General features: G+C 38.7%; 1 protein-coding gene across 1 annotated transcript in view; it reads right to left on the bottom strand.

Annotated features, from left to right (window-relative positions):
- LOC131973918 (cytosolic carboxypeptidase 4) overlaps positions 1–19,154 on the bottom strand; it is a 132,400-nt gene that overhangs the window by 64,461 nt on the left and 48,785 nt on the right. Inside the window, exons 8-12 of the mRNA XM_059336053.1 lie at positions 13,782–13,990; positions 10,400–10,565; positions 9,271–9,329; positions 5,027–5,143; positions 1,096–1,285 (exon numbers count right to left, since the gene is read on the bottom strand). Coding sequence (XP_059192036.1) covers positions 1,096–1,285; positions 5,027–5,143; positions 9,271–9,329; positions 10,400–10,565; positions 13,782–13,990 — 741 coding nt within the window. The remainder of the gene's footprint in view (positions 1–1,095; positions 1,286–5,026; positions 5,144–9,270; positions 9,330–10,399; positions 10,566–13,781; positions 13,991–19,154) is intronic.

Genomic DNA, 19,154 nt, shown 5'->3' with positions numbered 1-19,154 from the left:
AACATACTTAAATCAGAAGATAGCAGTGTAATGTGTTGCTGTAGACTAATCCGTCACTAAACAGTAGAAGAAGAAGAGATTGAGCAAGAGAGAAAAATAATAATAAAGAGGTTGCTAATTGGACAACTTTGGCCACCCATGAGAGAAAATATGTCTTCAGGAATTAGATTCAGTTGGGCAACTTATAATTGTTCTTTCATGTCTGACTGTAAACAGCTGATCAGTTATGAGTTAAATTTTCTCTACAACAGAACTTATTTGCAAAAAGCGTTTCTGTCTGCTTTTTAGCGCATTAACTATTTTTCTGAAAAAGACAAAAACCACCTCTAGCGAGCATGAAAACTGTTTTTGAGCATTTCCAAAAGGTTTTTCAAACTTCGTTCTTTCCATCAAGCTTTTGTCCTGCAAATCTTCAAAATGTGCATCGAAAATCACTAATGGACACAGCTACTGTCTGTGGTGTATATGTTTGTGCTAGAAGAACTCACAGTGATACCTGATACCTGCTTCTCATGAAATGTAGCAGCTAGTGAAGGGACAATGAAGCTTCGTGAGCCATTTTCTTTATTTATGGAGCCCACTAGATGGCGCTCTTTAATCAACAAAGGGCTGAAAACTCACACAATTACCATTACTAAAGCCTTTTTTAAGCCAAGACTGCCATCTAGTGGGGTCAAAAATAAAGCAAATGCAGGGGCGCCCCGGTAGCACACCTGGTAGAGCACGTACCATAGAGGCTTTGACCTCGCAAGCGGGTGGCCCAGGTTCGAGTCTGACTCGGAGCCCTTTCCCGCATGTCTTCCCCTCTGTCTCCCCCTTTCACTCTCTCTCACACTATCAAATAAAGCCTTGAAAAATGGCCAAAAAATATCTTTAAAAAATAAAAATAAAGCAAATGCTTCACGAAGCTTCATTGTCCCTTCACTAGTAGTAGTTCAATAAGGGACTTGTTCTGCTCTTAAAAGATGTGATATTGGTGGATATATACATATACATATATATATGTATATATATATATATATATATATATAGTATAGTATTATGAATGACAGATCCTTAGTATAGTATTATGAATACATGTGGACTGGCTCTGACCTGCTGTGTGTCCTTCTGTTTCTGTTTCTGAGTGAGAGCCTGAAGAAGATCTGGACGAAGCAGCACCACACCTTCTGGTCCTCCTGGAGGAGCGACAAGGGAAACTGTTGAGCTGCACAGCTTCCTCATCTGATGAAGAGGACGCTGATGCTGTTGAACTGTCCTCTGGCTCGGAACTCAAATCCAACTCCTGTAAAAAAAACCACAGATGTTGGTTTACAGTCATGTGATTTGCTCAAAGGAAAACATGTCTTTAACGTCTGCTGAAACACCAGTTTCATGCTTCACGCTTCATTAAGTTCATTGAACAGACATGTGGACAATCCCAACAGATGTGTCATCATGTCTGAAGAAGCAGTGTGTTGTGTGCTTTGCTTCACAATGCAGTCATTTTTACAGTACTATTCATTATCTGTGCTTTGGTTTCCAGCCAAGGGCACAATCATGTTCTGCACACAAAGGAGACATCTCCTGTCAAATGAACAACAGAACATCACTCAGGTTTCAATTTGATCAGATAAGCTAAAATATCTTCTACCAAATGCATATGTATGATATTGCATGTTGCATTTGATGATAAAAGGTACCTCTCTTTGTAATTATCAGTCAGTGTGTGCTTTGTAATGTCAGAGTAAAAAACGTTCACTTTTATTCCTCATCATATATATTCTGAAATATTAGCATGAATGTGCTTCCTATTCGTCAGACATTAGCACATTTATCATGAGTCACGTCAGATAGTATCCTGTGGTTTATGACACGTTCATTTTCTCCCATTTGTCTCTGCCACAATCTATTTCTGTCTTTCTTTCTCCACACACGCACGCACGCACGCACGCACGCACACACGCACGCACGCACGCACGCACGCACACACACAGCATGTGCACATACACTTCATTACACATTAAGGGGAATATAAACAGGCCTGTCACAATATGTATACACCTGCACTGTACTGTTCATAAGTTGATTAAAATTACGCATGTGTATAGCCTGTAGGAAATATGACCGTATGTAATGTTCCAGGCAGGTTTCCATATCTCAGATTCATCAGTTATCACAACCGGAAATTTCCTATTAGGGCAAGGAGGCACAAACTCTGAGTAGTGCTCAGGCTGTAGGTCAAAGCCACACTTAAACATCCTTTCATTTTCTGCTCCACTGTCTGGAGGAACACATTTGAATAAATGCAGTAATTGAAAATTGTGTTGAACTTGACCTGATCGAGACATCTCCACTATCAGATATATAGACAGACTGCAATGCGTCATACTCTGAAAACCATGCCCACAACACAGGGCCTGAAACACACAAAAAATGCCTGCATCGAGCTACAAACATTAGATTTAAGCACTTTGTGATGTTCTGCTCTTGAAAAGTGAATAAACTTGTCTGCATAAACTCACCAAGATTGCCTGCATGACAATACAGATAAGATTCATTTTCCACAATTGAGAGCACATTATACTGGGTGTGAAAACTCCTTTGTAGATACATGCCTAAACACTTTTCTTTGTCTGTTTTATAGTCTTTATTTTTAATTAAACCTTTATTTAAACAGGAAAGGTCCCATTGAGATAAAAAATCTCTTTTTCAAGGGAGTCCTGGCCAAGACAGAACAGCAGCACAAACAAAGAACACAAGATACACAGATATTTTTACAACACATAGTGGTCTATGACATTATAAATCATGAAATCAACAACGTCAGCTAAAACAACAACACCTTGATGAATCGATCTCTTGCTTTGACTAATGATAGACGATATTAAAAAATCTCTGCATCTCTTCTTGCATCTGTGGGAAACAAAGAAACAGATAGCTCTTGTGTACCTATAGACGGAATGTGTAGTAATTTACTCATCTCAAATAGGCCCCAAAATGACCGTTCTGAAGTTCTTCTGTAGAAGTTAAGATGGGAAATCATTTTCCCAGCCTGCCCGGGGACTCACAGCTCAGACATGGACCAGGCTGCTTCAAAGCTTTGACTTGATGCTGACAAAACTATTTGAGTGTCACTCAATTTTCAGAAAAAAAATCCTTTCTGTCTCCCTCCTCAGCTCCTATTCAATCTGTCTATTTCAAGCACTTTACTCTAAAGTGGGGTATAGTCTATTTTCATCAAGTGTTCCCCAGAAATATTGCAATGGAAGAAAGGATCCAATCAACCCCACATCCATGAGGGTCCATTAAAGGAGCATCAGTTTACATTAGGCCAGCAAAGGAGTTTGTTTTCTGGCTAACATACAGTGTTGTATATTTCATCCATGTGCAGCTTCCTAATAGGATTCATGATTCTCTGTGACCTGTTGTGTAGATATACAGTTTCTGTCATTCATATAACAAATGTTGAGAATTACAATGCTGGACATAATGCATATGGATATTTGTGATTTGTAGAGTGTTTGGTTAAAAGTGCAAGAACAACACAATTATGAATTTTTATACAGGATGTGTACAGGTGCATCTCAATAAATTAGAATATCATAGAAACGAAAATAACACAGTATATAGATCCATTACACACAGAATGAATATTTCATGTCTTAATTTATTTAATTATTTCTTACATTTAATAAAGACCTAAAATTCAGTGTCTCAAAAAAAAAAAAATATTTAAATATTTAAAAAGTATGTTTAATATTGAAATGTGGCCTCTGAAAAGTATGTCCATCATTAGCACTCAATACTTGTTTGGGGCTATTTGACTTGAACTACTGGAAATGGACCTTTCCATGATATTCTAATTTATTGACTCACCTGTGTAAGATCTAAATCCATTGCTACTAACCATGTTGCATTATCTTGTCAGGAAGGGGCTGAAATATGCTCCAGAGTTAGGCCAAGTTTTAGCAAGGTAAAAACTGGCAGTTGTTTTCAAAGAGGTCACTTGACCTCTGACCTCCAGCTATTAATTAATATGTTATCCCTGAGCAGCTAGAAAAGGTTCTAGTTCATACTAGTGAAGTGACAACAAAGCTTCGTGAAACATTTGCTTTATTTTTGACCCCACTACATGGCGTTTTTGGCTTAAAATAAAAGGCTTTAGCAACGGTAATTGAGTGTGTTTTCAGCCCTTTGTTGAACAAAGAGCGCCATCTAGTGGGCTCAGAAAATCAAGATTGAAATAACTCCATGTGTAATTTGTAATGTACAAAATTGGCAGAATAGTAAGCTTTAAAAACTATTCTTTTTTATTTTGTCAGCAAGTAAAATGTTGATAGTGATGTATCTTGATGTACCACTACACACTCTCCCTCAATACAGAAAGGTGTATGACAAGAATGCTAACTTCTAGCAATGGTAATTGAGTGTTGAGTGTTCAGCCCTTTGTTGAACAAAGAGCGCCATCTAGTGGGCTCAGAAAATCAAGACAATGGTTCATGAAGCTTCGTTGTCCCTTCACTAGTTCATACATCAGGCCCCAAGGTCAGGTAGGCCTGCACTGAAAATGTCATTCAAATGTGCCAATGTAGTTTGTGCTATCATCTAAGGGCATTTTCACACCTGAAAGTCCGAACCATGGTCCGAACCAAGGTCCGTGTTCTGTTACATTGATACGAAGGTCCGAACTATAAAAAAAGTTGTTTTCACACTGCAAAAGGTTCGGATCAAACTGAAAAGTCCTAAAGTCCGGACCAAACGAGATAGGTGTGAAAGCGCCCAAAGAGAATCCCTGGATGCTAACTACACATTCTTAAAATTCAATTCTGCACACACACACTGAAACAGCGAGCAGTGAACTTGTCCTCTGCATTTAACCCAGTGAACAAACCATGCTAAGAAAAGTGGGCAGCACATTTCTGCACCTGGGAAGCAGTGGGGTAAGGTGTCTTGATCAAGGGCACTTCAGTCCTCTGGTTACAAGCCAGGCCATGGACTGCCCACACACACACACACACACACACACACACACACACACACGTACCTGGAAGTCATGTGAGATTTCAGGACAGAGGCGGCTGTACTGTGGCAGCAGCTCTTTGGGTCTGTCTGGGTCAGGACGAAGACGAAGTTTTTTCAGGTCAGTCTCCAAGTCGTCATCCTGGACAGAAAGACACACATGAGCATCAGAGCAGTTGGAGTGAAAGTTGAAATTTGAAAAGGGGAGCAGACTCTGATTTTCTCAAGAAAATTGGACAAGTGCTCAGGAAATTCAGGGGTCTGGAACCAGTCAAGGTCAGAGATTACAAAATGTTCTTTCATCCAGATGAAAATGGGTTCAGCTGAGTTGGACTTTATGATTTCCTTCCTCTCTCCTCTGTCACTCACTCACTCACTCTTCTTATCGCGCTCTCTTCACCCTCTCTGAAATGCTCCATCTATCTTGTTTTTCTCCACTCTTCCCATCCATCATTCTTGTTCCCTCCTAATCACTCCATTACTTTTACCTCTCTGCCAATAACAACAGTAATTATTTTGTTTTCAATGTTCAGTCCGTCTTGAATTGTGGAAGTGCACTGGTACATGACTCTTCCATTGTGTCAAGATAAAGTGGGACGAGAATGAAGTCACCTGCTGCCTTTCTCAGCCAATGGATTCCTGTGTCTGCAAAGGAGACGCGGCACCAACAGCACGTAAGCAGAGCCGCTGCTTCATACACAGTTTGTTCAGGCCCAATATTTAGGTGTCAGTCTTATCATGAAACCAAAAGGAATCATAATAATATTCCAAAATGTAGCATGCATTAAAAATGCAAAGGTTCTATGCACAAATTTGGGATTCATCAATATTTTCTAACCTGAATTTGTTCATACTCTGCAAATAAAGGCTGAGGCTTTTACCAGGGAATAGACGACACAGGAGAGTCAGAGACAGGCAGGGTCGGCAACAGGCAAAGAGTCCAAAGTAAAGCACTGGAAAGTCAGGCATTAAATGTTCAACTTGGGAACCTTTTCAGAACCTGTTTGCTTTTCCACAGGCTCGAGAGCCACGTCATTACGTCACTGTGTATGCATGTATGGTCAATGCTGCTCTCTTACAACAGCTGGTTATGAAGTCAGTAAGTCAACCAAGGGTTTCCCAATGTACAACTCCTATTACAAATAATGGAATACTGTGTAAAACATGAATAAAACAGTGTGCAATAATTTGCAAATGATTTCTGATATATATGTAATTTGAAACTGTACAAAGACAATATATTCAATGTTCAAACTGATTAACGCTATTGTTTTTTGTAAATATACATTCTAAATTCAGAATTTGATGCCTGCAACATATTCCTAAAACATTTAGGTAGGGACGTGTTAACAGTAAGTGTTTAGGAACTGAGGACACTAACTGTTGAGGTTTTCATTCTTGCTCCATATAAGACTTCAGTTCCTCAACATTCCAGGGTCTCTGTTTTTGTAATTTGCGCTTTAAAATGTGCCACACATTTTCAATGGGAGACAGGTTTCAAGTGTACAGCCTTATAATATCACTGACCCACATGGCACAAATAGATCTGGCTATCATTACATTTATATATTCTACTGAATTAGCATAACCTGCTTCCGGGCAGGTTAGGTGTTGTAAGAAGTGAAAGACCATCGTAGGACAAAAAAGCACGAGTTAACCCTGAAGTTTCCTCACTAATCATAAGAGTGTTTGTGGTAATGTTTTCGCAATGTGTTACTGTGCTGTTTGTCTGTCATTCAGCAGGAAAGTTGGTGGAAGGGTGTAGCATGGGCCAACAAAAACAATGCAACAAATTTGCATACACTAATTTTTTGATCACTTTCATTAACTTTGTGAGATAGGACACAGCTTTGGCAGAGATCTATACTCTCTGAAAGCCCTTCTCTTCAAGGTTTGTCTTTGGTACTGAAAATATTTGCACTTTAATAAACTCTGTATTCATTGAAATAATTCAATGTGTAATTTGCCATGTACAAAATGGGTCGAATAGTAAGCTTTAAAAAATATTCTTTGTTTTGTAGGCAAGTAAAATGTGGGTAGCGATGTGCGTTGACGTACCACTACACACTCTCCTCCAGTACAGAAAAGTGTAAGACAAGAATGCTAAATTCTGATTGGCCGAGGAGATTGTGTGTTATTTTCAGACAGCATGCCTCTCATGTAGTGCCTTTATCCATGCTCTGAATATAAATATAGCACATACATTTCAGCCTTTATGGAGAAAACCAAACTAATATCTAAATGAATCAAAACCTATATGACGGAATAACTAAACAAAAAAAGGAGGACAAACATAAAATACTTAAGAATTATTTCTACTGCGTATATATTTAATTAAGCACTATGATGACATACAGTTACTAAAAATATAGGTAACCTTTGAGAATGAACGTCAAGCCAGACCTGATCTCTCTCCCTCAGACATAAGTAGAAAAGTTCCAATCAGATTTTTGCTGGCAGCTGTGACAGTAAAAGCATTTGGACAAAGAGTTTGTAGATGAACTTGTGTTACTTCACCAACATAATGGAACACAAATCAAACTTTTTCTGACAAGTTGTATCTGTGGGCATCATGGGTGGCACTAAGCAACATTGTTGGCATAGTTATTGTCAGTCCCCTGCTGAAAACAAAGAACATCTGTCTTTTCCTGTCTTCTACATACTGCCACTCTGGGAATGCAGCATTAGTCAGTGACTGAGTCACTGTGTTCGATAAACAAATCATTCTCTGTACATTGTGTCTTTCCACTGAACAGTGTCTGCCTAATCAGAGGAAGAGAAACTTGTACAGAGCTCCTTCAACACATGCACTTTACCCCATAAATATCCTGCACTCTTGTGTTGGCATTATGTTATTGTTAGTCACTCTGGCAGTCTACCTACTTAGTGACATTTTGATTATATGTGACTCAAGAGTGAATAAAAGCACTCACATCCCCAGGAAAGTCACAGAGAATATTACAAGGATCTCTGTTGTGCTACTGTTTGCAGCTTCCTGTCATGTTATGGTTGCCAGGTTTGGTACACAAACTTGGATACCAACGATATCCAGCCAGTATCTCATACTGTAGATAAGGATGCTGCACTGATGTACAGGACAATGGAAAACATATTTAATTATTCTGAATAGTTCCACAATGTAACTCCCCTAATACCACAAAGAGTCATTTTAACATGAGCAGGTTTAGACATGATTACACCATGGTCTGGGTGAATATTCAATTCCAATTGGCTGAAGGATGTCCACTAATTACTGACAATGAACACCTACTATGTAGTTCCAGTTAAACTGTGCTAACCACATTTCTAAATGAATTTGTTGGCTGATATAGCCATAGAAACAGGGATGCAGTCAAAGCCTCTGTTTACAATTAATTGGAATTATTTCCAACACAGAGTCGAACACAGGCAGCAACCTCCAGGTCTGAGCAGGGAGGCAAATCAGAAAGTGCCTTAAGCTGCATTCTACCGAAATTTCCAACAGGGGGCGCTGATGACGGCTGCAAAAGCATTTCGGTCCATTAATTTTAATACAAAATGAGAAACTTCTCACTTGATTTATTACCTCAGAAAATGTTGGGGGAAACAAATTGTCTCAATCGCTAGTAAAAAAAAAAACAGAAAATAAGGAATCATATCATCTGGGGCATGGCTAACTTTGATTGACAGGTCACTAACAAGGTGAGCCGTCATCAGAAGAGAAACAGAACAATACATAGCCACGGCACTGTGTCAATAAAGTTATATTTTGTGTTATATATATATATATATATATATATATATATATATATATTACTGGTTTGGTCTCATAACTTTGACCCTTTCACACTGTATTTTTACTTTATACTTAATGTTTTGCTCAGTGTCTGTGGGTTTATGCTACATGAGGTGTCCTTTTAGGGCATTAAACTTCATATACTATATATCCCATGTGTTGGAAAAACCCTTCATCTTGTAAAAGGCATTGCATTATATATTGCATACAAGCTCTCATGTCAGCTGGGATCGCCTATAGCCCCCCACAACCTGAATTCAGATTGTGGTTAAGGACAATGGATGGAATGGATGGAGATACGTGTGTTCTTGAAAATATTTATGTAACTTTTTTTCTGTCATTTATACTATTTCTAATAGTAATTTGCGACACTATTTATTGACTCAGAGAACATTTTTTGTAATAAAAAATATGCAAGATAGCAATAAATATTTTTTTTCTCATTATGATCTCTATTCATAAACACAGGTTCACATAGAGCATCACACACTTACATAGTCTGCCTCTTGGTTATCTTCAGACTTCTCATCATCACTCTCCTCGCTGCTCTCATCTGGATACAACAGAGGTAACAGAGCCGTGTCAGTGTGTGTGTGTGTGTGTGTGTGTGTTATGAGGTGTTGTGGTGGAAAGTAACTAAGTACATTTACTCAAGTACTGTATTTAAGTACAATTTTGAGGTATTTGTACTTTACTTGAGTATTTCCATTTTATGTAACTTTATACTTCTACTCCACAACATTTCGAGGCAAATATTGTAATTTTGACCCCACTACATCATTTAACATAAAATATATGATAAATTTAAAGTGATTAGACTTTTTTTTAAATAAATCTTATCACAGTATATTAAGTAGTTAAATGAGCCTTGTCTTTACAAAATTAAAACACTGCTTACATAAATGCATCAATAATAATAATCTAATAATATATTAAGAATATGTAAAACAATCTGAGTGGGTCCATTCTGCATGACAAGTACTTTTACTTTTCATACTTTAAGTATATTTTGATGCTGATACTTTCATACTTTTACTTAAATAAGTTTTGAATGCAGGACTTTTAATTGTAGTGGAGTAATTTCACAGTGTGGTATTAGTACTTTAGTATTAGTACTAGGTAAAGGATCTGAATACTTTTTCTCGTGTTATGTGAACAGACAATATCTAAACATTTATACAATGTCATACTCGCAAAATAACTAATATTAACACCCGTACAGCTGTAAAATGACATAACAAGCAATTAATGAAAGGATGTCAAACTAACAGGAAGAATCTTAGGACAAAAAAGTTAAACTGTGGCCACTGAAACCTAGAAAATGTAGGTAACTGAGATGATAGGTTACACTACATCCAGAATACATTCAACACTAGTTTAAAAACATAAATACTCAAACAACAAATGCTGTGCACTTCTTTATTTACAATTCATTTTTTGTTTTAAACAATAGACAACAACTTATCAATTAACTGTGTGTCAATCGGCCAGTCTGTTCTAATATATAGTATACTATGTCATATATCAAGTTTATTGTCATTATTCTACATATTTTGATATCAGTAACTGATATCAAAAATGCTTCTGCTGAATCTTGACATGATATGAATACTGCTGCTGTACCTGGTTCAGTGTCCACATCAGGAACAGTATGTGGTCTTCTCGGCAGGGGGAAGGTGTACGCCGACTGATCTGATGTCAGTGGTAGAGGAGTTTTAGAGACACATTTCCTCATCAGCTGCACCGAGGGCTCCACGAGAGACTCCAGAGTTTTATCCCTCAAACTTGTCTGCAGAGAAACAAAAAAAAATCGATTCAAACCCAGTTAAAAAATGTATGACTGTATTAACAGGAACAAATGTGCCAAAAGACATGGAACAGAGTGCATAGAGTGGTACTGCTATTTCTCATAAAAGACATCTTGTAAGTCAAACTGTCTGTGAAAGTGTTTTTCTAAGCATACACTCTTTAATGTATTGGTGCTGTGTGATCTAACTATAATAATACTTCATAATACTATGAAGTACATAATACATAATACATAATACCATAATACTTCCCATATGTTGCACCAGCTCAGAGCTCCATTTCCAATGGTTATTGCATTGTGGGACAATGCTTATCAATTGGGTATGTGGGTGGATCAACACCTCAAGGAACTAAGCGTCCTGCCTTGCATATCTTGTTGAATTGTCGGTGACTTAAACGTCAACCCTATCAGGTTTAACTTGATGAGGAGAGTGGGTGGAGACCCAGCAGGACGATAAAATAAGACTTGTCAAATGGCGGATGAGCTCATCAAGAGTCAACGGTCATCCACATCTGGAGAGGAGATGGACAACACCAGATTATCTTTTCTCTTGAAACACTTATGATGATTACACCAGACAAACACATACCGCATCGGTCGTGGCCGGGGCCTAACAACAACCCAACATGATCTCACAGAAATCCGTGAAATAGCCACGGATTTTGAGTTAAGCGAAAGCCGTGGCTATTTCACGGATTTCTGTGTATAGCCACGGAATCGCTCAAATTTCCGTGAAACTGACACGGATTTCGCTACAATGCAAGTTAATGACATAGTCATATCCCGTGGCTATTCCAACATACAAAGTGATTATGTACATTCACTGAGTGAATATTTAGAAAATAAAACATATATTTCTCGCTAGAAATGTGATCAAAATCCATTTTTATGCAGAAACTAAGTCAAAATATTGATTTTTCACTAAAAATGAGAGAACTGTCCGCCATGTTTTTTGTTCTGACCGCTGGGACCTTGAAAGTCACGTGACTTGGAACAAACCAATAGCCACGGGATATGACTGTCATTAACTTGCATTGTAGCGAAATCCGTGTCAGTTTCACGGAAATTTGAGCGATTCCGTGGCTATTCCACAGATTTTGTGTTAAGCGTAATCCGTGGCTATTTCACGGATTTCTGTGAGACCATGTTGCAACAACCGCATCCTCCATTGCATCGCAGGATGGAATTGAAAAACTGGTTCTCGAATATTGCAAGTTGGACGAATATGACACCGTATAATGCAACAAGAACTGCAGAAGATCAAATGAAATGGAAAGAACTGGTGAAAAACATCATAGTGCACCTACGGCCACTTAGCAACAGATTATGATGATGATGATGATGTTTATCAATGTCACGCTGCCAAATCAATTGCTTTCATTTATATGCAGAAAACGTATGATTATACTTTGGTTTTTGGTTTGTTTTTTTTCTCCAAAACGTTGATAGGATTATTTAATTTAAACACAGCTTTGGACTTCAATGAATCTCCAGTGGTGACCTTAACTGACACACTGTGAGGTCTCATGTGTTACTTTTCAACCTACAGTAGCAACGACTAACCTGCAGCTGGCAGGTGCACAGATAGATCTCAATGGGGACTTGAGTATGTGATGCCCTTTCCTGATGCCCCCCTGAGAGAAATTGCCCATTTTTATTAAAATTAAAGGTTATTTATATGTTAAAGTAAACAACTATAGAAATAACTACAAAACTGGAGTGTCAGTGTGAGTGAATGAATATAATGTGTTAGGTGTTGTTGAGCAAAAGCAAACAAAAGCCGAACAAAAATATAAGGTGTGAAGACATTGGATGGGTTGAATCCAGGTGGAGAGAGAGCCTGAGCAAAACTGACATCCAGCTTTTATTCCCTGGTAGCTCCAGGCCCAGCCGCTCTAAATCTGGCAGTTTGCCAAACCTGCGGTCCTATTGCACAAACAAAAACCAGCAACTGGGAACCTCGCCTCTCAATAACTAGGCACTGGACTGGGCCATCACAACAACTTATGATAAATAACAGCAGAGATGTCACTGTGGTTCAACCGCAAGATTCCCAAAAAATACAGCACATAATAGCAGTGGTGTCAGTTCCAGGCTAGTGGTTTGTGATCCGATGGGACCTGATCTTTGTTGAGAAATGTTTCTGCTGACGGCATTAGCTCAGGCTTCTCAAGTCTTATGCAGACCAGCTGTGTGGGACATGTTATATGTGTCTAAACTCCTTGGTTGAAGCTTAGACAGGAAGTCAGAAGTGATTTCCTGTGCTACTTAATAGAGCCACGATGTGACTTACATTAACATACCAACAAGAACCACTAGGTGTCACTGTTTCAATTAACAACTGAAGAACACGATGACCACATGGTCATGCATCAAAAGAGTCCACTTGGATTCACACAGGCTATTAAAAATAGTGACTCACAGACCTGAGACCCACAGCAATACAACAGGACCCCAAACATTCATTAATTCATTATCCTTAAGAGGCGGGGTACACCCTGGACAGGTCGCCAGACTATCACAGGGCTGACACATAGAGACAGACAATCACACTCTCATTCACTCCTACGGGCAATTTAGAGTCACCAATTAAACCTAAGTGCATGTTTTTGGACTGTGGGAGGAAGCTGGAATACCCGGAGGGAACCCATGCTGACACGGGGAGAACATGCAAACTCCACACAGAGGCCGGAGTTGAACCGGCAACCATCTGTGTGGCAAGATTGGTAACCACTACACCGCCGTGTAGCCTTGGACCCCATACAACCACTGATTATTTCCAAGTGAACTCTGACTTTCTATTGATGGTATAGAGGAAAATATTTCTTTAAGGACAAGAGCAAACAGATCTCCAAAGAAGGCTCCAGGAATAGATCAGTACAGTGACGAGAGGACACGGAGACTGGAAATAGTAGACACTGACATGTTAAGACACTGCGGCTCGAGTGTTACTATCTATACTTACAGTACAGTGATATCTACCAAAGAATAAAGTACTCCAAGAAATGAAGAAGTGGGAAAATAAAGGTAAGACAAAATTTAAGTATTGTTCCTGGTGGAGACATTGGGTTTGTGTGACAGGATACAAAAAAGAATATATTGTGTATTGTGTATCCCAGCAACAGGAAAGAGAGAAAAACTCAAATAAAAAAGAATCAGGACAACAAAACAAGAGAGAGGTGATTTGAACTTTACCTGTGTAGTTTCATACAGCAGTCTGATGCCTCCCTGGGATACCAAAGTCTGTCTGCCTGCAGTACTGCAAGTGACCTTATGGAGGCAGCGCAGCAGTGCGTGGCTGATTGCTACGGCAACACGTTGAGTTCCCTGGCTGTGCCAGTCCTTGTAAAGCCGCAAGAGGCCAGAGATGTAACCTTTAGATACGGCCGAGCAAACATTAGCCTCTGTGAGAGAGAGACACAGACAAACACAGGAGACGGAGGGAAGGACATCAATACCGTTCTTCTGTTGACATCTACTTCAACAATGTCTGACTGGACAGAAAGTGGACTAAGCAAGTCCATGTTAAATCCAGCAATGTGTGGACTTAAGATTGACTAAAGATCTGAAATTCCAAAAGATCTGAAATTCCAAATGACATCTATTCATTTGGCCACAAGATGTCACCAAGCTTCTGATCCACACATACATTTCACACAACTGAACACAAAACTTCAGCAGAAAAAATCACACAGCTCAGATACAGCAGTATTATACTCTTCAAACACAGTTAATAATACATTTCAAAGTGGCAAACTGGCTGTGTGACAACAGCCTCTAAGCTGAGGAGGTTCTTATGACTGCTCATGTTCCTCTCACATGCTAAAGATATGCATGTCAGGGTAACTGTCCACTCTAAAGGGCCCACAGTGTGAATGGTGGTCTGTCTGTGTTACTGTGACCTGTCTGTAACTTGTCCATGTGAACTTCACCTCTCACATGGACAGCAGTACTACTGCACCTGCTGTATAAAGCCTTTAGTGTCTCTTGTTAGAGCTGCGTGAAGTAATAAATGTCCTCAAGTGATGACACTTTAGTCAGAGTCAGTTGAATTTGAAAATAAAAACAATTTGGAAGTGGAAATACAGACCTCTGTAACCCCATAACATAACCAGTGGTGGAAAAAGTGTTCAGATCCTTTACCCACGAAAATGTACTAATACCACACTGTGAAATTACTCCACTACAAAGTAAAAGTACTTGTTTTGCAGAATGGACCCACTCAGACTGTTTTATATAGTGCTTAACAAATTTATTAGAGCACTGGTTTATGCCACAGCTGTCCTAAAAGCATTAGTAATTACCAAAATCACTTTTTATCTTTCTGTATTTTCTATTTATATATAGTTTCATATGTTCTAAATATATTATTACATTATTTGTATTGATGCTTTTATGTAAGCAGCATTTTAATTGTAAAGACAGGTCTCATTTAATTACTTAATATACTTTTATAAGATTTTTTTAAAAGTCTAATCACTTTAAATGTATTATGTTTTAATGTTAAATCTCGACCTGAAGAGTAACTAAAGCTGTCAGCTAAATGTGGTGGTGTAAAAAGTTGAATATTTGCCTCAAAATGTAGTGAAGTAGAAATTAAAAGTTACATAAAATGTAAATACTCAAATAAAATACAAGTACCTCAAATTTGTAATTACATTAATTATTAAGTACAGTACTTGAGTAAATGTCAATCACTGATAACAACACCCAACTGTCAGCCCCTGAGTTGCATTACCGAAGAACAGCATGTGGAGTAAATAAAAGAGAGAAATAAAAGAAAGAAAGGAATTTGAAGTGATTTTCATAGAAGAGGTTGGCATATCACTCATACATTTACAACATTAAATGGACAGCATTTATATTCGAAAAAAATGTTTATTCATGAAAAGCAAAGCAACACAAAAAAACCCATTTCTAATCTAACAGAATATTTACAGTATGAAAATTTGAGAAAGAGGTGTTGTTATTTGTGTGTGTGTGTGTGTGTGTGTAGTGAAGGGACAACAAAGCTGCGTGAACCATTTGCTTAATTATGGAGCCCACTAGATGCCGCTCTTTGTTCAACAAAGGGCTTAAAACAGACTCAATTACCATTGCTAAAAACTTTTTTTAAGCTGAGACCGCCATCTAGTGGGGTCAAAAGATAAAGCAAATGGTTCACGAGGCTTCATTGTCCCTTCACTATGTGCGTCTCTTGTCTTGCTTTGGAGGACAAAAGACCATGTGCTAACTTTGAATTTTCTCTTCAAAGCTGTATATCTATTAGCCAATTTAAAGAATATTGAATGCGATTTTCATGTGCCAGAGTAAATTGACGTAGTTTGTAGAATTTAGTTGCAAGCACGACCTGGTGTTTTTGTAAACAAGACTAACAGCCAACTTCATGTGGTGTAACCAAGACTAATACAATAACCGGCACAGATATCTCAACAATAATACTTAACACACATTAAGCCAAATCATCAATTCAACTTAAAGTTAAATCTTGTGCCTACTCTTTTGCTTGTTTCTGTCTTATCTAGACCAGTTCAAGTCCAAAAATGGAAAGATTGTGAAGAAAGGCATAGAAAAAATTGAAGAGTTGGTTCTGAGTGGCCCAGCCGTCCTTTGCTGGTGTGGTTGCAGTATGGTGGCTGCTGTCTTCCAGTGATTTGTCCTATTGGCTCCTGTTGCAATTGCAGCAGTTAAGAGGTCTTCTGTCATGGTCTCTAGGCTGGCTGCGGGTGCAGCAAACTTGTGTTGACTAACCAAAATCTTGATGCTTTGATATGGCTATATCTGAAAAGGCCACATGCAGGAAAATCAGGGAGCAGTTGGAGAGAGTAGGCAGGTGGCTCCAGGCCTGTCCTCGGGTCGTTTGTGTCCCACACTGGAATTCCTGTCGTCTGCTGGAGCAGGTTATCTGTCTCTTGGGAGAGACTTCAGGAAAAGAGCAGCCCCCTCCTCTGCGGGTCTGAAGAGCATGAGTGGTCTAGCCCTCTCCTCTGGAGGGACTGGAGAAGAAGAGGTTGAGGAAGTGAATAAATGAGACTTATTATTATTATTGTCTTGGGACTTCCTGTGATGTCAGAGGTTCTTTATGACCAGTGAGGTTATCGCACATTTGTAGATGTTATAAAATGCAAAGCATCATGGGGAAGTTAGAGAACAAAGGGGACCAAGACCATGTTTAGAGGCTGAGATGAGAAATGCTGTTGTATTTCCATTCATGTTAAAAATGCACAAATTAGCAATGTCCATCTTTGGCATAAATGTGGTCCAAACCACCCCATCCTGATGACAGACATTCTTTGCTGGCATGAATGGTCTAAAAACTTCCTCACAGTCATAGAAATCCCTCAACAAAGGTCACACCCTCACATTCACACACCTGAGAAGTAAAAACTTCCTAAGCATTTATTCATCCATTCCAGGCATCTGTTCTTAACACCCGATTCTTCTGCATTTTACTAAACTTTTACAAAAATCATGGTTGTTGTGTGGTCTTTGCTCATGAAAATATTTGTCATTGTCTTTTAGTTCTGCTCTGGTTCATGTTCACGCTTACTTTTACAAACAAAACAAGAGGTTTAAACATCAAGTCGCATGGACCACAAAGTAACTCATCATTGGACAGTGTGGATGTTTCAGTTTCCACTGCTTAAATACATTGTGGCTTTTCAAAATAAACTTCCACGTCAACAACACCACCTGATTAAAGTCTCCATGAAATGGAAGTTAGAGTGTCTTTAGTTTCTGCACTGAAAGGTATTTCTCAGCACTGCAGAGGTTGCAGTTGCACAGGTTTAATCCAAATAACACTGGCTTTGGTTAGGGCATAACACCTATCATGCACTAAAGTGGAAAGTGAAAACATGGGGAGTGAAAATACTGTTTTAACAGAAGAGCCCTTACCTTTGAGTCACTAAACCACCAGGAACACCTTCATAGTTTCCTTTTTTGCTAGGTTAAGATAACAAGTAGTATGAGATTTGAATTTGAATTTTTGTTTTTGATTAATAGTAGTAATAGAAAGTTTATGTATTGCTCTTAGGTCTTCATTTGCTCCTGAAAAGCAGAGACATCCACTGCAGTGAAGTGGGTGGGATGCCAAACAAGGAATAAGTGTTGTTTGATTTAATATGCTCCCAGAAAAGTTCAGGATAAGGAGGGAAACTGCATTCAAAATTTTGGTTGCCAGGCAGAAAAAATGCTTGAAATCTACAAAAATGACTTGATATTAGCTTGATTGGTACCTTTATGTTCACTCCAAACATTGTGTTACAGATCAAAGTGAAACACTGAGAGCAGGCTCATTTCGATGTTCTAGTTTATGAGCGAACACAGTCCCCTTGATGTTCTGTGCAAATTGGCACTTTGACATGAAGCACGGCACAATATTGCATAAATCATGTAAAAGCCTCTGGAGTAGTGACTCTCTAAACTGTCACCATACAAAATGTGTCCATGTGCTCTGACAAGAGGATTAGAAAGAAAAACTGTCTACACATCAAGAAAAAAAAGGAGAGAGAGAGAGAGAGTATTTGCTGACTTTTTTTGAGTTAATCTGCAGTCCCATGGGCTCATAAATGGGCAGAATGCTGCATCTTCTCCATGGAAGTCCAGCAGCTGTAAGAGTCTAATTTTTACTGAAAGTGGGGGTGCTGAGCCTCCTATTTGCAGGGAGGCAAACCAGGAAGTGCCTTCAGCCTGCATTCTACCAAAAATTCCAACAGGGGGCATTGACGGCAGTTACTGAAGCATTTGGGTCATATCTATCTCAATACAAATGAGAAAACTTCTCGCTTGATTTATTACCTTTTTTTTAGGACAACACTATGGTCTCAATCGCTAGTAAAAAATCTTCTTCAAGACAATTTGATGTTAATTGTGTAAAAAATGGCCCCACTTAGAAGAAAATAGAAGACAAAGAATCATATGATTTGGGGTGTGGCTACCTTTGATTGACAGGTGGCTAACATGGCGAGCCGTCATCAGGAGAAAAGAAAAGCAATGTGTATCCACGGCAATGTGTCAATAAAGTTGTTGTTTTTTTAAATGGACGTTTACCAGTTTTGTCTCATAACTGAGCCTTTCACACTGTATTCTCACTTAATGACAGTTTATTTGAACATTTTGTTCATTAAAAAATGTCTTGTTCGGCTTTTGGTTGGACTAATAGACACTCCAAGGAATTGCTGTTCATTTTTTCAGTTAAGTAATGTACATTTTGTTTTTTGCTAGCCAAAATTAAAATCCCAGTTAACGCTACAGTTAATGTTGACATGAATTAGCAGCGACTTTGCTCAATCAGGTTGTCGGTGTAGAGAGGCGTGTAGTGCAGTGTTGTCAGTCAGTCAGATCCACATCTCTCTCCTCCCCAGCCCAATTATGGTCTGCTTCCAGTTTCGGAAAACAAGATGGCAACATACGAAAAGAAAGATGGCGACGAGTGTAACGCTGAACTCGATGCTTCAAATGGGCAGTTCACAAACCATTATTTATATACAGTCTATGGTACTTCAACTGCACTTCACCTGTTCATTACGTCTCAAAAAAAAAAAAAAAGATTTATTTAATAATGGT

The sequence above is a fragment of the Centropristis striata genome, chromosome 6, assembly GCF_030273125.1.
Source record: "Centropristis striata isolate RG_2023a ecotype Rhode Island chromosome 6, C.striata_1.0, whole genome shotgun sequence".
Taxonomy (NCBI): Eukaryota; Metazoa; Chordata; class Actinopteri; order Perciformes; family Serranidae; genus Centropristis; species Centropristis striata.
The sequence above is the reverse complement of the archived record's forward strand: the minus strand, read 5'-3'. Positions and strand labels throughout refer to the sequence as shown.